Below are 26,613 nucleotides of genomic sequence, written 5' to 3'. Positions count from 1 at the left end.
GCGTTGAAGGAAAGCATTGCCAAAGCGATCTTCGTTAGTGGGTGTCCCCTGTCACTTGTTGATCTCCCTTTGTGGATTGAATTTTTTAAAAAGAAAATTCGTCCTTCATGTTCTCTCTTATCAAGGTATCGCCTGGCTACGAGTTACTGAGATGCCCAACACAGTGAAATGCAAGGGGAAATTAAAACGAAGTTAGAGGAATCAAGAAACCTATATTTACAGTGTGACGGTTGGAGTAACTTAAGAAATGAATCTATCAGTTACTTCGTCATTTTAAGGCCTGAACCTGTTTTTGTTGATTTCGCGTTGTCGAAAGAAAAAAAAAAAAAAAAACACAATGCATGTTACTTGTCTGAAGAGATTATGAATGTTCTGTAAAAACATAACCCTGAAAAATTTTTAATAATCATATTGAAAAATTATGTGATGATTCAGACTCTGATCTTACGGTTGATTCTGAGTAGGACGGTAAAATTTGTGGTCGTTTTATAGTACTCCAAATATGGTACAGGTTAATTGCTGTTCTATATTGAATAATTTAAAGTATAAATATTACTGAGTTACTATACATCTTAATGTTGTTTATCACCTTAATATTTTAAGTATGCTATTCCAACAAATTCTTTCACAAAGCATTATTGTTAGTGTTAAACTCCATTTAGTGAACACTTCTAAGAATCAGGAATTAGTTACTTAAGTGTTTTACGAAATTTTATTCCTTATTTTATGGATACTTTTCTTTCAACGGCATATTTAGTAAATAATTTAATCGACCAATTTATTAAATTTAATTACCTTGATTATTCTGCAACTTTCGTAATCGGTAAATGTGTAAATTTTTAAGTTTCTAAGTATTTTCAAGATTATTAGTTACTAAAGTCGAGTTTCTTTACTATGATATAACTATATCAGAACTTCGTTGTTACAGTGTAGTTTCTTAAACTGATTAATGTCTTAATTCCGTAAACCAGGTATAGAACTTAAGAAACTTATTGGTCCAATTCTTCGCATACTCGACAATTCAGTACATCTCATTGCCTATAGATAAAGTACCAAATATAACATTATTTTGCGTGAAGAAAGTAACCAGCCGTATTTGTAATATCAATTCATTTTTTTAATTATTAAAAAGGTTGTTTTCATCATTACTATTCAAAAATTTTTAAGGCAGTGTTAACAATATATAGTATAATAAAATTATTGTAAACTTTAGATCTTTAAAATAGGAAAGCAATTATTAATAATTCATTTTCCGCCATTAATAAATTTGGTAAACAAAAAGAAAATGCATTTCTTTAGTAATAGAGATCCTGCTGTTACGTAAATACTTTAGTTAGTGCGTTCATCGGTGATTTTTGAAAAACTGGAGAATGTATTGTAGGATAGAAGAAGATGAGCCAGATTGAGAAAAATTGAGAAAGTTTCATGAGAGGCGAACCTAAGGAAGAACTTAAATTCCGTGTTATTAATACCAGGAGCTGCTGGCAGGCAGAATACTTAATAATAGTGCATGACTGGTTTGGTGACAACTGACTTCACTTTCTTTAGTCATCGTTACGTTCTGTCATAAATTTTAAATTTTCTTGTTGGTGTGATCCACTACCAAATTCTACCGTGTAATTGATTGGACGCCTCAGGGGCACACCAAGGTAAGAATTCACAGGGTAGAATGGATAATTATTTTCTGCCAAGGGAAATAGAATGAAATTTAGTGTAAGTAGAAAGAAAATTATGGTGAATAGGTAGGAAATCCGACTGTATTACTTAATGAGTATCAAATTCATTCTTTAATTACTAGAAAAATGATTAATTAGGTGGTTGTTTAGTTGCTGCTGTTGCAGGTGTTACAAATGACCATTATATTTTCCATTGACAACGATAAAATCCGTTTATTTCTAATTGAAACATAAAATACCCACTAAAATACCCATTTTGGGTAAATACCCGGGTATTTACCCAGGGTATTTACCCGGGTATTTACCCAGGGTATTTACCCGCTGAAATAAATACCCAGGTATTTTACATCCCTAGTTATATGTCAAATAAACTTCGTTTTACAGTATAACCAGCTCAATTTTCTAAATGGCGGAATGTTGGGAATGCCGATCAACGTGATCGGTTTACCATCATGGTGATCGCCATTCCGAACAACTTTTGGAATACTTCTCCAGCCAAAAATTATAAAACAGGCTAGACCTACTTGAGTCAAACACTGAAACTTTGGTATCAGTGTAACCTTTGTGGGTCGTGTGTGCATGCTGACTGTACTGCTGTGGACTCACCACGTGGATATATCTGTGACGTGTCTTTGAAAAAACGTCAATAAAACATTCACTTGATGTTTCTTACGCTTTCGAAGGAGCAGTTTAGCAAAAAAAAAAAAAAAAAAAAAACTGCCTATGAAACTGTGTTTATTAAACTTGTACTATGATCGCCATTACCAACATATGATGGGAATGGCGACCAAAGTAGCAATTTGAGTATTTTCCATTGTCTTCCCGAACTGAAAGAATGATCCTCTTTTTATTTTACACACTTATTGTAGAATAGGGTGACCAAATCGCCAGCTAGAAAAAACGGGACATCTTTTATTTCTGGATAGGTTGCTCCCCTAAATAGGTCTATATTTTTTAGCCAATCCGTTCTCTCTTTCTGTATCTCTCACAAAAAAGGCAATTTTACACTTTTTTGTTTTAAAACCTATTGAAAAGGTTGTGGAATTAATTAGATAATAAGTAACTATCAGCAGCTAACAAAAAATGAAATATTTGAAAACATTACTAAAAATATATGAGCGCTCAAATCTGTCACTGACAGGATTTATAATTACTCTCAGCATCAGATTCCAACTCGTTTTATTTGCATTTTCTTACTTTTAAACATTATTTCATTTACAACTAGTTTCCTTTTTACTTTCACTTTTATAGTTCTATACTTCTGGTCATCTTTCGTAAATGGAAGTATGTTACATCTTAGTCAAATCACGGAAACACTGTACTGTATCGATGACAGCGCCTCGATGCCCGAAACAGAGAGTAAAAACGGGTTACATTTGTTCTTCATAAGACTTTCAGCCCTTTGCATTGTCGTCTGCGGAGTGGGGAGACCTAGGAGGGAAAACAGTGCAGCCACCACATCCAATATTGCAAACGTCCTAATGACGTTGCTAAGTAATTAGACATATTCCAATATAATCACATAGCTTAGAAAATAATAATATAAATTAGGAAATTTTAGCGACTCGAGAGGTTTTTTGTACCCAATGTACGTAAATACGGGACATTTTGGCGTCCCGGGAGAAGTTTTCGGGACACCGGGAATGGTAGTGAAAAAACGGGACGGTTGGTCACCCTATTGTAGAAGGATTGGAATATACATTTACAAATTTGTTTCAATATATTTTGCAAATAAAACTACGTAATAACCCATTTTTCTTAGGTGATCGCCATTGCCCACCTCTCCCCTATGCATCAACATTTATCCATTGGTGCGAAAATATGACAAGGTTGATGCAGTGTTGCCATATAAAAAGTCCGTAAAATTGGTGTTTTTTTTGACAGAAACACGACCCCTGGCAACACTGTTGTTGTAAAATTAGTGTAACAGGTGTGTTCTAGGTTAATTAATGATAAGCAATGAGAATTTGCTCATAATTGATAAAATGAATTTTTATTCAAAAATTTGCGATAAATTTGTACTTTTTTTTTTTTTAATTTTACACTTATGGTAATTTCTTTCGTTACTACACAGAAATGTTACAAGTTCCAGCATTGGTCATACTCTGGAAAACATCTACATAAAACATGTTTACGTTTGCTACAAGTCTCAAGTCTTTATCATTTTTAGATCAAAAGATATATACGCAATCAAACTTTGGGTTGCGCCACTTTACGGACACCGGTACAAATCATAAGTTCCTACAAAGATGTTAATATAATGTTTTATAAAAATAACTTTGACCACGCTTATTATAATATGGTTTTTACTAGCTCTTACACTACCGTATATCAGGAGCATCATTTCAGATTTTGCTAGAAGAGGGGATTATTTACTCATATAACAATTTCATGCGTTTTATTCATATATTACTATACAATTGATTAAATATTTATTCTATCAGGTCTTGTTTCCATGTTGTCAAACTGAATACAACAAACAGAGCAAGGCTATGTGATAAAAATGTGTAAAAACACATCAACATAAATTACTAACCGTATCTTCATCAGACTTCCACTTCTCCTCAGATGAGGACAAAGAGAATTAGTGGGTCTGATGAAGACACATTTAGTGTGTTGAAACTGTAACGTGTTTGTGTTTTTATGTATTTTTTTTTATCACATATCCTTGCTCAGTGTGTTAGGTTGTGTGTAATTCATTAAAACATGTGTATTTCTCGAACTCAGGGGGAGGCGGTTGCCCCTTCTGCCCTTCCTAAATGACGACCCTGCCATATACATCAGTATGCTTGGTATACTGGCATATGCCCACTTGATACCAAACTTTCCCTGCTGGTCTAGTTCTATTTCTGGTAGGAGAACATTAAAATTTGAATGCATTACGGTGGTTTGAATTTCAAAGTCTCATGTACAATCAGCGACTAAAGTTATTTCCGTTTGCTAAAATTTATTTTGGAAATAACGGTGCAACGTACACAGTTTCACCGAGTGAATGAAACGTACAGAAAATTACATTCTTTTTAATTTACTGAAAACTATTCAAATTGTACTTCCATTCTAAAGTTACTTATGAAACTAATTTCATCAAATGGAAAGAACTTTTTTCGCTGACTGTACCTGTAGTTTTTAAGGTGAAACGAGCGCTAAACTTCAACAACAACATTTTCGAGATACGTCGTGACTATATATTTAGCGTACGCGCGTTTTGCTTAGAAGGCCCAGGTTCGATTGCCGGTAGGAGTTGATGTGGTTCGAATCCCACCAGCTGAAAGCCCAACTCTTACATAGCCTCGGTACTGGAAAGGATCGGTAAACTCCAACCCAACAAACTAACCAACAACAACATGATATCAGTCTGAGGTGCCTCATGGCTGTATGTTTAGCATTCGACACGGGTTCGATTCACGGTATAAGCGCATATGGCTCCGATTTTATGTTAAGCTGTAGACATACTTCTCATACAACATCGGTGCTAAGAGGGACGTTAAACTCATGTCACAACTATACCAGCGAAGCGAAGATATCAAGTGCATTTTCCTCCTCTACTAGGAGAACTGGTGTTCTCTAAGGTGATTGTCCAAGGAATGGAACAGGTGAGAAGCGGACGGTGCAATGTCCGGGGAGTATGACGGATGCAATAGTGTTTCCCATCCAAGGAGCAGATTAGTGCCCCGGGTTATCCTAGCCACGTAGGAGTTAGCGTTGTGTAGCGTTGTCCTATAACAAGAAGACCCCTTTGCGATTCAGAAGTGCTGGCTCCAGAGTTTTGAGTTTTTTTGAACACGGCTCAACTGCTACCAGTACAAAGTTGCTCTGACCAGCTTGTAGCAGTTCCCGATGCACGATACCGCGAGGAGTTCACCAAACACACAGGAGGACCTTCTTCTGGTGCAGTACTGGTTTCGGCTGTTTGGCTGGTTGTTCATGGGATGCTAACCAATGATAACGGCGCCGTGGAGCTTCGCGTAGGACCTAGTTCTCATCACATATCAACACCCTGTCCAGAAATGGCTCCTTCCTCAGACGAGACAGGAAAGAAACACAGTTATCTGCTCGCGTTGTCTTCTGGGCCGGAGGCAAATGATGTGGGATCCATTGACCCAACTTGTAGTGCTTCCCAAGTTGATGGAGGTGCTGCCGAATAGTTTCTCCAATCTCACTGAATTGTAGTCTCAGTTCCTCATATGTTTGGTCACTGTTCACCTCAATTGCTGCCTGCAGATCTTCATTTTGGACATGTGTTGGTCTTCCGGCACGTGATAGGTCTTCGAATATTTTGTCACCGTCCTTAAACTTGTTAAACCGCGCTGCACTATCCGCGTAGTCACGACACCCTCACCAAAGGTCTGGCATATCTTTGACTGCAGTTTGAACTCGTACAGCATACACACCCTTATGACGCTCTGTGGAGGTCCCATGTTCACTCCGTCATTACGCAAATTCACGGTGTAACTGAACTGGCACAACCAGTTAGTATGTTGGATATACCCACACCAACTGACCTTCACCTTATCTCCAATCGCATTCAAGTCATGGCGTGATGGCCAATGGAACACAGACCTCTGCAAAAAACTAAGAACTTTCTTGGTTACCTTTATAGAAAGGTAAACTTACGGAGTAGCTATAAAATGGAAAATATAGAGACTGGTTACGATAAATAGCATTTTTTCATGATTTATTGTAGAAACTTTAAAACATTGCATTTATGTAATTTTACCTCAGCTGCAGATCTTTAGTCATTACACTCACATAACGCACTACTGTCAGTAGTAATATTAACATACGACTCGGTTGCAGTGTTTCTTTGAGAAACAATGTTCCGGGGCACACCTAGTATTCCGGGAGGTACTGCTGGTACTATTGTCTTTAGTATTATTATATTATAGGCATTTTATTTTGGTCTCCTGCGGGGGAACAGTGCCTCCCCAGAAACATGTCTGGAAGAACCCTCCTCAAAAAAAAAGAGAGATCCAAGTAGGAAAATACTTATACACGAGGTTTCACTTCGAGTTGAGTTGAGTTGACTTTGAGTTTAACGCCTCTTTCAGCAGCGAGGCCATATGAGACGGGACCTATTGATTAACGTCGAATCCAAACAGCATGAGCTCCCACCTGGAATCGAACCCGGGTCTCCCACACCAAAGGCGCATTTGCTAACCGCTTAGCCACCTTTCACTTCGAGAATGGCTTAAAACAACGAGATGCGTTGTCGTCATTATCATTCAACTTTGTTCTGGAGTACGCTGTAAGGAAAATCAAAGATAGCAACCAGGGCATAGGGCTGTAGCGATGCGCACGAGATAAGATTTGTGGCTGTCTCGTCTCGAAAAAGTGCTGTAAAAGTGATATCTCGACTCGATAATATATATATATATATATATATATATATATATATATATATATATATATATATATATATATATAGGAAGAACCGTGTCTCGACTCGAATTTTGTCAGGAAAATCCTGTCTCGACTCGTCTCGTGCGAATCCCTATAGAGCTGAATGGTCTTCATCAGGTTATGACGTATGATGATAATGTAAATCTGATAGGGAATGGTAAAAGAACAATAGATAGAAATGGAAAGGTTTTATTAAACGCTAGAAGGGATATGGGTTTACAAGTAAATGCAAAGAAAACCAATACATGGAAGTTTTTCTGGATCATAATACTGCAAATTATGAATATCAAAATATCAAATAATGCTTTCGAGAAAGTGGGTACTTTCAAATATCTAGGATCGATAATAACATACCAAAGATTTTCGCAAAGAAATCAAATGTCGATTGAAAGCAGAGAATTCGTGTTATTATTCAGATCAAAATCTTGTGCCTTCACGAATTCTGTCGAGGAATTTGAAACTTAACTTTATATATATAGAACGATAATCATGCCTGTTGTGCTGAATGGTTTTGAAACATAATCGTTTACTCTGAAGGAAGAACGCAGGCTGAAAGTATTTGAGAATAAAGCTAGCTTAACCTGCGCTCTTTACACAGCGCATCATTCACATATGGGCATGAATCCCCTTGTCATTTCCCACAACAACTGTACATGTCCCTTTACAGATATAAGTGAAAAACATCTTGATCAAAATCGGGGAAGAGGACCGTAAAGGATTATGGAGTTTTTTTCAATTTTTTTTCAATATCTCGCAGCACCGTTTGCAAAATTTGATCCTACTTCCGGTTGGAGTTTCTAATTCATGTATGATCAGTGTTTTCTTTCTTCTTGTATGCAGTATGTAATAAGAAAGTACACACAATTAATTATGTCAGTGATATGCGGTATTGTGTTCAATAGGCAAAACACTCCAAACAATGAAGATTCATCTTGGACTGAAGAAATGCTTATCTTTTCGTTTTTCAATATCATTTGGCCATAACACAAACGCCGGAGAGATATACAACCCCTGTAAACTAATAAGAATGCGCGCGAGTCGAGTTGAGTCGAGATTTAAATCTGTCTCGACTCGTCTCGAGTCGACAGTTTCTGACAAAATATGAGTTAAAATATACGCACATATCTGCCATAACATTATGACTACCTACCTAATTGTCAATATGTCCATCTTTGGCACGGATAACAACGGTGACGCGTTTTGGCATGGACGCAATGATCTTTAGTAGATCACTGGAGAGAGTTGGCACCATATGTGCACACACAAGTCTCCTAATTCAAGTAAATTTCGGGAGGGGGCGATTCACTCTGACATGACGTTCAATCACATCCCAGATGTATTCGATTGAGTTCAGATCCGGTGAGTTGGGGGATCAGCACACCACTTGGAACTTGTCCCTGTGTTCCTCGAACCACTCTGTCACACTCCTGGCCTTGTGATATAGTGCATTATCTTGTCGAAAAATGACACTAGGAAACATGGTCGTCATGAAGGGGTCAGAGAATTTATGAAGTTCACTTTATCGCAATAGTTTTATAGAAACTAGATATAAACCACGGATAATAGTTTTATTCAAACTAGGTAATAAAATGTTACTATTATATTTGAAGTACAATCAAATATCATTACATTAATTATTATTTTTAACTGAATTGAGCTCAAAATTAAATCTTGATCTAGAAAGATAACTATTAAGTTTAAGCGTTCTGTACTTTTTTAAAGTAATACATGCTGGAATTTGTTTTAGAGCTGTTTTTGAGTGAACACTTTCTTCAAAACAATATTAAAAATTATAGAAAGATATTCAAGACATTCGAGACGAGTCCAGATTTTTACGAGCAGTCTCGACTTGACGCGAATTTTCGAGTCGAGAAATACGTTTGTCTCGACTCGTCTCGAATTTTACAGTGTGCCTCGACTGATGCGCATCCCAGTATACAAATATGTGGTCTTGAAAAGAATAACTCATAGGATATGATGTTTTACTTTTTTAAAATTTAAGCACTCGCAGTGTACACCTAAAAAAATGTAATAAGGAAATAATGGTCATTTTTTTTTAAATATTCAATTAGAACTGAACAATCTACAGAAAATTTGCAATAGATAAGTGATAATGGCATCTTCCTAGAGTCTATGGTTCCCAAGAACTCGCTGTCCAAAGGATTGGGTACAAACATATAAACTTTCCTCGACCACAAACATATAAAGCTAGTATTTTAATATATAGACTAGTTGAACCTGCGCTCTCTACACAGCGCATCATTCACGTATTAGCATAAATCTCCTTCTCATTCCTCACATTTGCACGTGTCTCTTTACAGACACAAGTGAAAGACATCTTGATAAAAATCGGCAAGGGGTGCTATAAAGAAGAGATTTTTCGATTATTTTTTCAATATCTCGCACTGTTTGCAAGATTTGAGCGTACTTCCAGTTTGAGATTCTAATTCATGTATGATTAGTGTTTTTTTCTTGCATGTAATATGTAATAAGCAAATAAACTACACAATTAGTTCTAATGTCGGTAATATATGGTGTTCATTGGGCAAAACGCTTCAAACAATAAAGATTCATCTTACAAGGGAACCTTCCGAAAATGATAATTGCAGTGAAAGATGTGACCTATACCAATTGAAAGAGCTGTAACAGAGATGAGCATTCCCAAAAAATTAGCTGCCCATAGCAATAGGTTCAAGAAATATAAGGGGTAGAGGTTTGGGAAACAGCAAGGTTCGACAAGGGAAAAAAGTGCAAATTCCGCAAAAAAAGGGGAGCACGGCAAAATACAATGCTGATAAGTGATGTATGAAAAGAGACTTGCCACAATAGGGAACAGATGAAAGCCACGAGTGGGGTTAACAGTGTTGCCAATTGCAATCAAAAGTATATGTTTTGCAAAGAGCACTATATGAAGTATGTGCAATATTCAGTGTCAAAATGTCATGTAGAACGTAAGATACGACGTGTATAATAAGTGGTACAATCTAACAAAAGAAATAAAAAAAACAGAAGTATGAAAAATACGCAAAAGACGGAGTTGGCCATAATGCGCCACATTTGATAACGAGCTGTACATAATAGAATGAACAAAACAAGAAAGCACTAACTATGCAGGAAACCGACGTACCTAGAATCGAAAAGAAAAACGAGTTCGAAAGTTGGCAACACTGGTCATAAAAATCCAGACAACTCTAATATAGTTAGGCCACTCGCTTCACAAAAAGAAAATTCCGGCAACAGGCATTAGCCTTCGCATCATTTGTGCATGCTCGTCAACATTGTACGTGCAATTGTTCGATGAGACAATGGTCCAAACAGAAGATACATTTGCAGTGAGCACAGCGGAATACTGCCAATCCGTCACACATGGTACAATGGTCGCCTGTGAATGTCTTGAAACAATACTCTAGAGGTGTCGGAATCTTTGGTGGTCTTTCTATCACATATCCACACCTACATAATCGAAGGCTTGAATAAACATGCCGTAAACTGGTAAAGGGTTAAGGCTTGAAGTTTCAGAAAATTCTCGCAGGACCAAATGTTAAAGGGAGTATCTGAAAACACAAGCTCTGTAACGTAGCGCTCCTTGTTCTTGTATTCTAAAAAAAAAATAAACATCAAGTGGCTGTATCAGACCCGTACAACCAGGAGGGATCAGCTCAACTTTGAAATTCACTCCGAATGGTACATGCTCGTAGAGCAAGTTGGTGTCTTTGTTCGCTGTCCAAGAATCAACAAGTAGTACAACATCAGTTAGGTTTCTTTCTGCCAAACTTGGCCAAAACACGTTGGCATAAAACACGCTTAACAAAAAGTCAAAATGGCCGACAAAAATATCTGCTCGGTGGCAAGAACAACGTGCATTTTTGGCGGTCATTTGGAAACCCATCCTTCATATAGGAAATTTTTCTTATAGGCGGTGTTGCATCTATCCAAAGAAATAACATCCGCCCCCTGTTCCCATTTGAAATGTTGCGGATGACCACTCAAGCCGTATGATGGGTTGCCTGAGGGACTTGCTTCTTACAGAGCTTTCTTGGCCCTCGACATGAGTACATTCCTGTGCAATTGGATTAACATCTCTTTTCGCTTCGCAGCAATTTGAGATCACAATGTTCGATGTCATGTTAAAACACAACCATTTTGAAAACCATGCTTCGTATAGCAAACGTTTCCTATAGGTGTTGTTGCACAATCCACGATCTATCGAAAGAGGTACGTACCACTCGGACCCTGTTGCCATTTGAAAGTTTGATGTTGACTTCTCGAGCCTTATGATGGGGACCCTGGGGGACTTGCTTCTTACAAACCTTTCTTGGCCCTTGACATGAGTACATTCCTGTGCAGTTGGATTAACATCTCTTTTCGCTTCGCAGCAATTTGAGATCACAATGTTCGATGTCATGTTAAGACACAACCATTTTGAAAACCATGCTTCATATAGCAAACGTTTCTTATAGGTGTTGTTGCACAATCCACGATCTATCGAAAGAGGTACCACTCGGACCCTGTTGCCATTTGAAAGTTTGATGTTGACTCCTCGAGTCTTATGATGGGAACCCTGGGGGACTTGCTTCTTACAAACTTTTCTTGGCCCTTGACATGAGTACATTCCTGTGCAATTGGATTAACATCTCTTTTCGCTTCGCAGCAATTTGAGATCAGAATGTTCGATGTCATGTTAAGACACAACCATTTTGAAAACCATGCTTCATATAGCAAACGTTTCCTATAGGTGTTGTTGCACAATCCACGATCTATCGAAAGAGGTACCACTCGGACCCTGTTGCCATTTGAAAGTTTGATGTTGACTCCTCGAGTCTTATGATGGGGACCCTGGGGGACTTGCTTCTTACAAACTTTTCTTGGCCCTTGACATGAGTACATTCCTGTGCAATTGGATTAACATCTCTTTTCGCTTCGCAGCAATTTGAGATCACAATGTTCGATGTCATGTTAAGACACAACCATTTTGAAAACCATGCTTCATATAGCAAACGTTTCCTATAGGTGTTGTTGCACAATCCACGATCTATCGAAAGAGGTACCACTCGGACCCTGTTGCCATTTGAAAGTTTGATGTTGACTCCTCGAGCCTTATGATGGGGACCCTGGGGGACTTGCTTCTTACAAACTTTTCTTGGCCCTTGACATGAGTACATTCCTGTGCAATTGGATTAACATCTCTTTTCGCTTCGCAGCAATTTGAGATCACAATGTTCGATGTCATGTTAAGACACAACCATTTTGAAAACCATGCTTCATATAGCAAACGTTTCCTATAGGTGTTGTTGCACAATCCACGATCTATCGAAAGAGGTACCACTCGGACCCTGTTGCCATTTGAAAGTTTGATGTTGACTCCTCGAGTCTTATGATGGGGACCCTGGGGTACTTGCTTCTTACAAACTTTTCTTGGCCCTTGACATGAGTACATTCCTGTGCAATTGGATTAACATATCTTTTCGCTTCGCAGCAATTTGAGATCACAATGTTCGATGTCATGTTAAGACACAACCATTTTGAAAACCATGCTTCATATAGCAAACGTTTCCTATAGGTGTTGTTGCACAATCCACGATCTATCGAAAGAGGTACCACTCGGACCCTGTTGCCATTTGAAAGTTTGATGTTGACTCCTCGAGCCTTATGATGGGGACCCTGGGGGACTTGCTTCTTACAAACTTTTCTTGGCCCTTGACATGAGTACATTCCTGTGCAATTGGATTAACATATCTTTTCGCTTCGCAGCAATTTGAGATCACAATGTTCGATGTCATGTTAAGACACAACCATTTTGAAAACCATGCTTCATATAGCAAACGTTTCCTATAGGTGTTGTTGCACAATCCACGATCTATCGAAAGAGGTACCACTCGGACCCTGTTGCCATTTGAAAGTTTGATGTTGACTCCTCGAGTCTTATGATGGGGACCCTGGGGGACTTGCTTCTTACAAACTTTTCTTGGCCCTTGACATGAGTACATTCCTGTGCAATTGGATTAACATCTCTTTTCGCTTCGCAGCAATTTGAGATCACAATGTTCGATGTCATGTTAAGACACAACCATTTTGAAAACCATGCTTCATATAGCAAACGTTTCCTATAGGTGTTGTTGCACAATCCACGATCTATCGAAAGAGGTACCACACGGACCCTGTTGCTATTTGAAAGTTTGATGTGACTCCTCGAGCCTTATGATGGGGACCGTGGGGTACTTGCTTCTTACAAACTTTTCTTGGCCTTTGACATGAGTACATTCCTGTGCAATTGGATTAACATCTCTTTTCGCTTCGCAGCAATTTGAGATCACAATGTTCGATGCCATGTTAAGACACAACACATATTTGTGGCGGCCATTTTGAAAAACTTGCTTCATATAGCAAATGTTTCCTATGTGTGTTGTTGCACATTCCATGATGTATCGAGAGAGGTACCACTCAGTCCCTTTTGCCATTTGAAAGTTTGAAGTTGGCTCCTGGGGACCTATGATGGGGATCCTGTGGGCACTTGCTTCTTACAGACTTTTATCACCCCCTGACATTGGTACATTCCTGCACAACTGGATCCGTCACATTTTTGTTCGTTTCGCAAATCTTTCAGGTCACAAAGTTTGTTGGGACACCCTGTATATTCCCACACACGACCCAACCATGACATAATATTCACTACTTTTATTATCGGTTGTTGGCTCAACCCAACCATTTCATGTTCCCCGACTTGACATTGCCTCAACCACTCCAGCATTGATGCATTTCGAGTGATGGCTGTTTCCGGAATTTTCTTTTTGTGAAGCGAGTGGCCTGACTATATTAGAATTGTCTGGATTTTCCTGACCAGTGTTGCCAACTTTCGAACTCGTTTTTCTTTTCGACTCTAGGTGCGTCGGTTTCCTGCATAGTTGGTGCTTTCTTGCCTTGTTCATTCTAATATGTACAGCTCGTTATCAAATGTGGCGCATTATGGCCAACTCCGTCTTTTGCGTATTTTTCATACTTCTGTTTTTTTTTTTATTTCTTTTGTTAGATTGTACCACTTATTATACACGTCGTATCTTACGTTCTACATGACATTTTGACACTGAATATTGCACATACTTCATATAGTGTTGTTTGCAAAACATGTACTTTTGATTGCAGTTGGCAACACTGTTAACCCCACTGGAGGCTTTCATTTGTTTCTTATTGTGACAAGTCTTTTTCTATACATCACTTGTCAGCATTGTATTTTTCCGTGCCCCCTTTTTTTTTGCGGAATTTGCACTTTCCCCCCTTGTCGAACCTTGCTGTTTCCCGAACTTCCGCTCCTTATATTTCTTGAACCTATTGCTATGGGCAGCTAATATTTTGGGAAAGCTCATCTCTGATACAGCTCTTTCAATTGGCATAGATCACATCTTTCACTGCAACTATCATTTTCGGAAGGTTCCCTTGTTAGACTGGAGAAATGGTTATACTTCGGTTTTCATTATTTGGCCATGAAACAAATGCCTGAGAGATATACAGTCCCTGTATAGAACCATGTGGTGTTGGAATGTATAACTAGTAGGATGTGATTTTAAAAACAATTCAACACTTACAGTGTACCCCTGAAAACGTAATGTCCGTGTTTTTGTTTAAATATTCCATTAGAACTGGACAATCTACACAAATTTTGGAATCGACTAGTGAAAACGGCACGTTTCTAGAACTTGTGGTTTTCGAGATCTCATTGTCGAAAGGATTGGAGACAAACTTATAAACTCTTGTTTGGAGACAAACGTATAAAACTAGCATTTTAATATATAGACTAGCTGAAGCTGCGCTCTCTACTCAGAGCCATCTTTCTGTTATGGCCATGAATGTCCTTCGTACTGAACAATGTCTCCTTACTCACACAAGTAAAGGATAGGAGACTTAAAAAGGAAGTGAATTGCTATGTATAGATGTTGGAGTGAGTTTGTAGCAAATTTGTTGAAGTAACAGATGTCAAGTAGAAATATTTTTTTCTAATGAATCCATATCCGTCCGAGTACGCCTCATTGCGTCCCTTGAGGCCTTTGAAGTTGCCAGCATGCAATAGGTTTTGCCATTCAATTTAAGCAAAGCGCCTGCAATGTCCTTCACCCGCCAAACGTAACTTCTGTACTGGTTGCCTAAGACCGTAGTTTCGGTCAGCAACAATGTTAATTTTATGGGCTCAAAACGGCCCCTAAAATGTTGAATAGAACAATATCGACACGGTTTTTGAACATTTTAATGAGAACTGGACAACCAACACAAATTTGGAATCGACCAGCGAAAATGGCACATTTCCACCACGTGTGGTTTTCGACATCTCATTGTCGAAAGGATTGGGGACAGACATGTAAAACCTAGCATTTTAATGTATAGACTAGCTGAACCTGCGCTCTCTACACAGCGCATCATTCACATATGAGCATGAATCTCCTTGTTATTGCTCACATCTGTATATGTCCCTTTACGGACACAAATGAAAGATGTCTTGATAAAAATCAGAAAGAGATACCGTAAAGAAGACAGTTTTTTAAAGATTACTTTTTCTGTATCTCGCACCGTTTGTAAGATTTGAGCCTACTTCCGGTTGGAATTTTTAATTCATGTATGATCAGTGTTTTCTTTCTTCTTTCATGCAGTATGTAATAAGCAAATACATTACATACACAATTAATTATAATGTCAGTGATACATGGTGTTCATTGGCAAAACACTTCAAACAATAAAGATTCAACTTACTGTTAGAGTGGAGAAATGGTTATCCTTCGTTTTTCATTATCATTTGGCCATGAAACAAACGCCTGAGAGGTATGCAACCCTTGTGTACAATTATGTTGTATTGGAATGTATAATGTGTAGGATATGATGTTTTCGTTTTCTTCTTTTTTAATTTCAACACTTCCAGTTTACCCTTAAAAATGTAAGAAATAATGGCCATGTTTTTTTAAATATTCAATTAGAAATGAAGAATCTACACAAAATTTGCAATCGATAAAGGAAAACGCCATCTTTCTAGAGCCTGTAGTTTCCGAGGTCTCATTGTCGAAAGATTAACCACAAACATATAAACGCCCTCCAACGTATAATTTAAAAGAACTCCAAAGATGGCATCACAATTAATTTGTATTGATTTTGGAAAAGGTTTATTAAAATACAAAGGCTTTGAACAATAATTAAAAAATAAACTTTATATGAAAAAGGTCTTCTTAAATAACATTTAAAGTACACATGGTTTAAAATTATTTGTTTGTGTTAAACATGAAATCACAAATAACCGTAAATAATGGTTTGAATTCAAAGGTTATAGGCTGGATCTCAGGCGCTATTGTTGCTATTGTAGCATTTTAATAGGTAGGTAAATTACTACCGGCATGCTGATATGGATAAACATGTGCTACAACTCAGTATAGTAGAGCCATTTTATTTTACACACATGGTATGATTTTTGACATCCTATTTTACCACTGATATTCGAAATCAATTCATGTCGTAGCAATTCGATCACTGGTTGCATAGTACGTAAAATGTTTACAATATTTCCCAGGAAACTATTTATAACTTACATGTCTCCATTTCATTATGAATTAGCGCTGTTTCTTAGACTATGGTCCCACGCGCTTTTAATAAGTACAGTAGACTCCCGAGTATCCGGTCTAATGTGACGGAAGGGCAGACCGGATAACAAAAAAGCCGGATTGGCTGGAGTTTTCTGAACTCATTTCTTTATTAACATTAAGCATATCCCAAAAGCAATTTACGTATACAGTGCTATACAGTTATAATCAGGAACAGCGGAAGCATATTGTATTGAGGTCCTATACACACTGACTAAACAATGGACAAGGAGCAGAACAGTGTTGCCAAACGTTGACACGAAAAGTCGCTAAGTGGGAGGTGAAATGACTTCAATTTGGGATGAAAAGTCGCTAAAAATTCGCGAAATATATATATAAACTCCATGCAAAGCGGTTAGCGTATCCACCTTTGGCGCGGGAGACATGGCTTCGATTCCTGGCGGGAGTTTACGTGGTTCGTATTCCATGGTAGTAGGTCCACGTGTTATATAGCCTCGTGTTATAAACTCAAGATCAACTCCATGCCCTATAGAACCCGGAAGTTCAATTCCGCGTTCACGAAAGCTCTCTAGGAAAAAACACATGAAGTTTAAACCTCTACAGAGAAAAAGACTTACACCCCTTTACTGTTTACTCGAGCTTTTAGAAGTAAACTGTATTATTTCTGCCTTTCAATGGAAGCTCTGCTAGCTAAATGATATGGAAGGTTAAAATTGTTTTCCGTTAGATGATACATAAGACGTAGCCTATCAGAAAACAAAGCGGGATTCTAGAGATATTACACGCTATATGGGTTGTACATTACCCAAATTCCTTGACGCTTGGACTAATTCAATTAAGTACGAGGAAAACAAAAATATAAAAATTGTTTTAAACTAATAGTACTTGATTTGTTCACATCACAAAATCGCTAGATTTGTAAGTAAGTCGCCAATCATCATTTAAAAATCAGCAGAAAAGTCGCTAATCGAAAATGATATGTTTTGTTGCTATTCTGGAAGTCGAATCCTCTAGATCTAGCGACTTTTCCCCCAAAGTGGCAACACTGGAACAGAACACTGCTCTTTTCGTGTCACAACTTGTATTTTGCACACGATACGTAGGAGAATCGTAGCAGACGCCCGTTTGCAATGCCTTGGCTATGTTGGCAATGCAACGCCTTGCTTTCCTCAAGAAAACTAGGCCGGATAGTCGCGAGCCGATACTCGAGACTTACTATAAATTGCGTTTTCTTCAAGTATTTTCATTATTTTGCTAAATATCTTTATATTCATAGTATTAAAACAAAGGAGTACTCTTCACTTTAGTTATTGTTATTCTTGCTTTTCAGGAGCCAACCTCGATTTAACACCAAAACCAAAACCGGAGCCACCCAGTAAGAAATCGGATGATTCTTCTGGTCCATCCAGTTCTCGTCCTTCTGGAAGTGGAGATTCGTCATCCGTAGACCCAAATCACAAAGACAATTCGTTTCGTGAGTTTCGGAGACTTTGTGCAGAGATCGCTGAGGAGAGTACTTACACTGGAAAGACTGCTATTGTGAAGAAATTTTTCACTGAAGGCTCTGGTGGTGGTAAGTGCCTAGGTATAACAGTATGAATTGCATAAGACGTATAAAGTTTCATTGGTAAAATTCGTCTCCGCTATTACTGATTAATCGTTTCAAATTTCTAAGTGATAAATTATGCGTAAAAAGAATTATGTTAGTGAACAGGTCATATTCCATAAAGCATTACACACTCACAGAATAAGAGCGTCGTAACTCTAAAAGGTCAGTTTTACAGGTAAGCCCAAATAAACTGTTTAAAGATACTACAGGGTGACCACAAAGTCCCGTTACTCCTGAAAATAAGTAAGATAAACAACTAAACATACGTAAGTAACTACACGGAAAGAACTGAATGACATGAACAACAACACATTCAAGAAGTTTTATTGAGATAGGAAACATTAAGATCCAAGGGATAAACCTGTCCACTGTCATTGTCATGACAAAAGATAATTCACCGCCAGGTTCTGGGCGACATTTTGCGGAGCACTGCAGGTGAATCTTCAGTGAAAGTTTGTTTCACATCTTCTGTCAGATCGATAGTAGTATCTTAACGATTTTTGTGCAACGATGCCTTTTATGAACCGCCATAGCGCATTATGACAGGTTGTGAGGTCTGGGCTTCGTGGTGGCCAGGCAAGTGGTGCGGGCAGATCCTGACTACCGCGACCAATCCAACGCCCAGGAAAGACTTCCATAAGATATTCATGTTTAGCGAGAGCATAATGGGCAAGTGCCCCATCATGCCGAAATCAACGTGTCTCTTCGTGCTCCTCCAAAACTTGCATTAGCGCTTAGGTAACGGGACTTGGTGGCCACCCTGTAGATTATCTTTCCTGTTTTGGGAATTGTAACTTTATTTTAGTATATATAGTGTTAATTATTGTTGAATTCCTTTCTTACATACAAATTAAATTATCACACATTAAAATTTGATAATTTAAAACCTGCTTTGAATTAAGACAGACTTATCTAGAAGTGCGATTAGTAAATACAATAGTTATGTACGGGTGATTCCCTAACTGTGTTAAGTATTGTCTGTTGTTTATGGGGAGGAGTTAAATTACTGGTATTGGTCTGAGGCGGCTTGCTTTAACATCAACGGGTTCGTGAATTCATAAAATTCGCTTTTATATTCTACTGGCATTCTGCATATACTGCATGAGTCTTTTCTTCACGCTTAAAAGATCAGCGTATCGCGTGCCGTGTCTGGAAAGATAATTTTCATTCTCTGTTTCCACAGCGAACATTATCCTGAGCCGGGTACTTCGGGGCTCCAGCACCAAGATTTTTTAGTTTGATAGAAACACATTAAAATGAATACTGTATTTCTCATTTGCCATCATAAAAAAAAATAATTAAAACAATGAGATGCAAATTAAAATTTCTAACCTCTAAAACAATTGTTTGTTTTAAATGTGTTTGTTCAAAGGCAACCAAGCAATACACACACACCCTTCCTTGCATGTCTCTGACCTAGTCAAAGGCAGTCCCCACAATAAGAAATTTAAAAAAAATAAAAAAATAAAAATTGGAACTATATCGTGAATAAAATCGCATATCTTCGGCTTGCTTCGATGTTTCCCTACAAGTGACACACTACAATATGACTTATTCTTATAGTACCGGTGTATTTTACAGCCCTTCATGACAATGTTCATAAAAGATTTTAACTAAAAGAAATCAATCAAAAAATATCGAAACTGCACTGAAAACATATAACAGGTTCCACCATTTATATGCACCCACATAAATTTTGGAAAGTCGGCGCCTTTGTCCTGAGCTGGTCAAGTAATGTTTTGCTACTCTAATAAGGAAAAGGAAAGGATATGGTTTCAACAGGACAGTGAAACCTCCCGTACTACAAATGTGAGCATGGAGTGTTTGAAATCGGTGTTAAGCAGGCAGGCCATGTTATTTCGAAGCCATTACTGTATATCCAGTTCATACTTCCGACCTCAATCCACCAGACTTTGGGGATAAAATCAGCAGTTTACACAACCCAACCGCATAGTTTGAAAGAACGTCAGACCAACAAACGGAATGTGGACAGAGTTTCATGTGAGTGCTTCAGAGCGTTTTCATGAACACAATTAGAAGTATTCACATTCGTGAATCAATAAATGGTGCACACTTTTAATATATTTTCTGTCACCTCCGTGGGTTGAGTGACATTTTAAATTACCCTCTGTATATGTAACATTCAAAATAAAAATTTAGTTACTTAAGTTCCATTCTTTAAAATCTGAAAACTATAGAATTTGTCTCTACAGCATCCATCGAAACTGAAACTTGCATGCCATTGCGAGTGACATCGCGAGCTATTTCTCACATACAGCAGACAAGTCACAATCTAAGGAAATTTCACAGGTAAATTTAGCAAAAAGGGGAAAAGGGATTTTTTTTATTTTAAAAAAATGAAATTCCAGATAAATTCTTGCGCTGACTGATTGGCCAGTAGGCCTAGCTATGCATAAACTTTTCTTTGTTCTTCAGAAATAAACTAATGTGCAGTAGCAATGATGTGTGTTCAAAGTAGCATAATTTGCACCCATTGTTAAGGGAAAGTAAAAAATTAGAATCAAAAAGGAAATATACGAAACACATGTGGTTGACATTCCTTAAAAATAGCTAAATTAATATTTTCACATGACTTCTGTCATAAGAATGTGGATACTCAACAAACTACGGAAAATTTATTAAGAAAAGGGAAATTTTTGTGTCCTTCGAGGGAAATTTTCTTAAGGAAATCGACAAGCACTGGTCACAATACTGTCAACATTCGTTAGTTACAGCAATGTTGCCTTGTCGAAACTAAACTATAATCCTATGCATAACTAAATTACAACGATACAATTATTCTTCACCTTGAATTAAATCATATAATACCCTAGATTTTAACCCATGTGAAGTGAAATGGAAGAGCGATTCAGGAGTGTCTTTAAGCTGTGAGAACCACAAGCGAAATAATATTTTGTACTTTTTTCACCTGTGTGAAGATGTCCTCTCCCCCACTTTGAAATTTCTATTCAAAATTGAAACGAACCGTTTGTTATTGATTGTTTGAAGAAAAAATAGTTCTAAAAAACGTACATAAAGAACATTTAGAAAACAAAGTTGGGGGCTAAATTTCAGTCACAAATTCTCTTCTTTTAGAATTTCTATTCAAAATGCTTCGAAAAATAGAGAGAGGAGTAGAAAATAAAGTTTAGGTTGAGTCAGCTTCACATTGTTTTCCTTATTTTCAAATTTCAATTCAAAGAACGAAACGAATCATTTGTTTTTCGTCTGTTACTGATTGATTAGAAGAAACAAAATAGTTTGTTTCGAATAGGGATGCCACGAGACAAGATTTGTGGCTGTTTCGTCTCGAAAATGTGCTGAAAAGTGATGTCTCGACTCGAAAAATGTATATTTTTCATTTGGAAGAGCCGTGTCATGACTTGAATTTTGTCAGAAAAATATTGTCTGGACTCATCTCGTGCGCATCCTTAGTTTCGAAAACCATACAAATATGTTTAGAGAATAAAGTTTGGGTGGGAGACAGTTTCATACCGGTTCAAGCACATTCAAATTTCGATTCGAAATCGAAGCAGATCATTTGTTTTTTCGTTTGTTATTGGTTGTTTTGAAGGAAATCTCGTTTATTTCGGAAAACATAAAGAGAATGTAGAAAATTAAGTTTGGGTGGAGCCAACTTTTCACTGGTTCCCACCACACTTTAAAATTTCAATTCAAAACCCAAACTACTTGTTTGCCATTGATTGTTTTGAAGAAAAAATGGTTTGATTTGTGAAACGAGTCCTCACCAACGTATGTGTGATTGTCAGCGTAATTGCCAATGCCGGAGCACTTCGGTGATTTTACGGAACATTCTGAAATTAAGAATAAAATTGTGTAACTGGAATATGTCTTACTATCGGAAGATGACAAATGGTGAAATTTCTGTAATTAGTGCTTACTTTCAAATAAACCCAACTGTAACGCTTAAGATAACGCCCGCCAAGGATTTAAACGAAATCATATACTCTCATGTTGGGGTTCCTGGTGACTCTCCTAATTATCACAGAGTCCTAATTATCTTTGGAAAGCATATGAAACACAGATTCCAACGACGTAACATTTGTGCAATTCCTGCCCTATTCGTAGAAGAAGAAGAAAAAATAATTTACGTAAAAAAAACTGAATCAAAAAATTAACCAACTTCGTCTCCTCTCCCCTCCCCCCATATATGCAACAAGTACGCATACAGGGTTTTACTATGTAGTGAATTACTTCATTGCTTCACATACCAATTTTTAAGAGTGTACCCTCTAAGGGGTAAAAGGCCCCCAAAAACCTGATTTAAAAAAACGCGAACGTTACCCTCTCTCTCCGCCGTGGAACCCCCACACATACATAAAATGAATATCGGCGGAAAGCTTTATCTTTCAGGAATATATTGGTACCAAAATTATCTTCCTAGCTTATTAGGGCCCCAGCTATTGAGGGCGAAGACTCATAAGAAACTTATACATGAACCAACAAGTAAGTGTTAAGAAAGGGGAAGAACTGACGGAAGAGAGTGCAATTGGAAGGGGAGTTCGACAAGGATGCTGCCTCTCGCCAACACTATTTAATGTCTATCTAGAAGTGATAGTGAAAAAGAGTTTACATGATGATGATGGCATTTCGGTAGGAGGTAGAATGATTAGACGCATAAGATTTGCAGACGATATAGCGCTTGTTGCAGAATCTTAAAAAAAAAAAAAAAAAAATCAATAAAATGTTAGAAAACCTGAGGATGAGCTTTGAAGAATATGGGATGAAAATAAATGTTAGAAAGACAAAAGCCATGGTGATTGGAACGAAGGGGTCTGTGTCAAATATAAAAGTGGGAGGGGAGAAAATAGAAAAAGTGAATAGTTTTCGATATCTGGGTAGTATTCTTAGTAATAATATGAAGTGCGAACGTGAAATGGCGAAAGAAGCCTTTAGTAGGAAGAAAAGTCTGTTTTGTGGGACCTTGAATAAAGAGTTGAGAAAAAGATTCATAAAATGCTTCGTGTGGAGTGTTGTACTGTATGGGGCGGAAACGTGGACATTATGTAAAAGTGATGAAAAACGACTGGAAGCATTCGAAATGTGGGTGTGGAGAAGAATGGAAAGAATTAGTTAGGTTGAGCGGAAAACAAATGAGTGGGTGTTAGAAATGGTGGGGGAGAAAAGAACACTTTCAGATGTTAAGAAGAGGAAGAGAAACTGGTTGGGACATTACCTAAGAATAAATTGTATCATGAAGGACGTCATAGAGGTGGCGGGAAAGAGGCAGAGGGCGAAGGAGACTACAATTAATGGATGATATAAAAACAGAAAGATCATACGTGAAGACGAAGAGGTTGGTGAAGGACCGTGGAGCATGGAAGCTTCTCAGCTGCTGCAAGTGACCTGCCAGTAAGGGCAGAATACCTATGATGATGATTATTATTATTATGATGACTATTGAGGTTTAAAGGCTCGACGCAGCACTCGCGTCAATGAGTGTTTAAAGGATATGTAAGCAGACAATCGCTGGCAGTATCACAGCATTTATTTCAAGATTTAGCATATACAGAAATTATTACTTACTGGCGTACACAAATGGAGTGTTAAAAACTCCTCTTCAGCAAGATATGGAAAGATAAAAATTTACTAAATTATGTATACACTTGTGTCCAGAAACAATATAAGACAGAGTGCTTGAATTTATCCTATCCCTTGATGAAATTCTGTATACGCCACTGGGGTGAATAAAACTTTTGGAAGGTGTCTCGTAATTGAATTTCCGTTAAGTCTTGTTCTAACTCTAGTAAAATTGATTCGCACTTGAGGTTCTACAAACCTCAGTGAGTGCATGCAGGTTGGGTTGAAATACTACCAAAAACACTTGTTGACGCTGTTTGCAAGTTATTAGTTCCACTTCTGTAAAATACATGTTAATTAAGATGTTTTGGACCCAAGTCTGGTCAGCTAGAAAGAACCAGAATGGAAACTGTTGTATCGAAGGTTGAAGTACCACATATTTTTCTATTTCTTTCGTTATTTTATTGTTTAAAGGTTTAATCTGTATTGTAGAAATAGTATTTCTTTTACGAAATAATTATTAAAAAAAAAAAAAAGTGTTCTCGCTGAGGGAACAAAAACATTTCGAAATTCTACTGTATTTGTTAATATGCCTGTTTACGTTTAGCTTGAAAACCCACCGTGCTCTGTTTTAATATATTCATAAAGCTCAACGTGGTGGAAATTAAACCTGGCCTCTTCCAGTGTGGAAAGTACAAATGGCTGACTATGTAGCTTCCCTTGCCAGCGGAACATATAGAAAATCGTTGCTATGTTGACTCACTCAACCAAACGCATTAACAAAGGAAATGTAGAAACAAAGACGGATTGGAACTTATGTAGCTTAGTCTGTATATTAGCGATCTCTTTCAAAACTCTCTTCGTATGTAGGTCTAATACATCCATTTCGAAAATTCGGAAGACTGAAGAAAATGCTCGGTCGTAATCTATGGGAATTTGTATTTCGATTATCAGTATAATCGACATAGCGATTCATTTTGGAGTATACAGTCGATGTGAATTTTACATATTTAAGGGAAAATATTAAATTATCGGAGTAACAATCGGCTAATCGGCTTGTAACCCATATCGGAATATCCTAGTCAGGAGTATACGCACAGGGGAATAAATGGGGGGCTTGGTTTCCGTATTCGATTTTCTAGTTACCTCAACTGGAGTTCGACTGTTAGGTGTTTTATTTAAACATGTTTATTAAAGCAAGTGAATATTTATATATATGTTATAAAATTGAAAGTGACTATGTTTGTGACTCTTAATTTCTTGAATCACCTGATCGATCTCGATCAAAATTTTAATGTAGATAGGGTTCTGACCTGGAAATGTTTTTATCTATTCATTTTGACAATAGAACTTATGATTACGGGAGAAGGGAGATATAAAAAAAAATATTAAAACTTCATAACTCTTAAAACAGCCGACAGATTTCGATCACATTTTCAACATAGATGAGGTTCGGGCGTGGGATGGTTTTTATTATATCATTTTGACGGTGAAATTTAGAAGAGGATGGGGAATATAAAAATGATCGAAAATAAAAAAATATTAATGTCGAATCCATGGTTTTCGGGGTCGCTGAGATGAACAGTGATATTTTCGATGCCGTTTAAATCCATGCTACTAAAAACAAAAATAGCATATTTCAGGGGTACCAAACACATGAGGTAAGGAGTTGTGTATTTAAAATTTTTATTTTAACCCAGCGAAACGGATAATCGATGCTAAAAAAATGAAATGAAATGAAATCTTAAGTTTTACGTCCCACGGTTATGCCGGTTAGGCTAAAGGAGACGGTGATGATGAGTGATGAATGAAATGGTGGAATGAAGAAAGTGGGAGAACCCCGAGAAAACCCACGCACACGGTGTTTGTCCACCACAAAGTTCACTTGGCGGGGGCTGGGATCGAACCCGGTACCCCAACCACCAGAGGTGAACGCTCTACCACTGAGCCACCGCGGCCCCTATAATCGATGCTAGTAATTAGAAGTGTCCATTCCTCACACGGGAAGAATAAGGTTTAAATGAATATTAAACCGGGAATTTGAATTCGTTTTAGAAGCGGAACTGTCAAAAGCGCTGAAACACATGTTTACTCATTTTTAATTATTTATTTATATATCGAATTTCACGCATCCAACTTAAACAAATATTCTTATTTAACATTTTCTGAATAAACAATCGAAAAACGTAATGCTAGAAATTGTTCCTTTTGGATGTTTTGAAAAAGCTGAAATAAGTTTTCGATTAATTGCAATTAGAAGTTTAAGTACAAAGGCCGTTCACTAACTTTTGCACCAATGGTTATGCGTAATATTATTATTTGTTGGAATGTAATGTTCAAAGTATATTCATCCAAAATTTCATCCTTTGGCTGGAAGACCATGTCACTGAATGTAGCCTCCGTCTGCTGTGACGCATCTCGTCCAACGTTCTTTCCATGCCTTGGACCACGGTAACTCAATGGTAGGGCATTCATTTCTGGTGTATGGTGTCCTTGGTTCGATCCAGCTAGCACCAAGTGAGCTTTGTAGTGGACAAAACACCGTGTGCGTGGGTTTTTCTCGCGGTTCTCCTGTTTCCTCACACTTTTTTCATTCCACCATTTTCATTCATTCTCATCATCACCGTCTCTTTTAGTCTAGCCGGCATAAGCCTGGGACGTAAAACCTTAAAGATTTCATTTCATTTTCTCTTTCCATGCCTTCAATGCATTTTGGTAAAATTCAAGTGGCTGACTTTTACACCATTGTTCACACAAGAAATGAGAACCTTGCCAGTGTCGATATTTTTTTTTTCTCGCAGATAGATACTCAGAC

The 26,613-nt window shown here is 37.6% G+C and overlaps 1 protein-coding gene across 4 annotated transcripts in view; it reads left to right on the top strand.

The window, feature by feature from the left end:
- The window catches only part of LOC145671370 (DNA ligase 3-like), a 965,078-nt gene that overhangs the window by 532,029 nt on the left and 406,436 nt on the right, over positions 1 to 26,613 (top strand). For all 4 annotated transcript variants that reach the window (XM_081740441.1, XM_081740438.1, XM_081740439.1 and 1 more), the window contains exon 3: positions 17,979 to 18,221. In XM_081740441.1, coding sequence (XP_081596567.1) covers positions 17,979 to 18,221 — 243 coding nt within the window. The remainder of the gene's footprint in view (positions 1 to 17,978; positions 18,222 to 26,613) is intronic.

Source organism: Thermobia domestica, chromosome 15, assembly GCF_964235325.1.
Source record: "Thermobia domestica chromosome 15, izTheDome1.hap1.1, whole genome shotgun sequence".
NCBI classification, from domain to species: Eukaryota; Metazoa; Arthropoda; class Insecta; order Zygentoma; family Lepismatidae; genus Thermobia; species Thermobia domestica.
The sequence above is the reverse complement of the archived record's forward strand: the minus strand, read 5'-3'. Positions and strand labels throughout refer to the sequence as shown.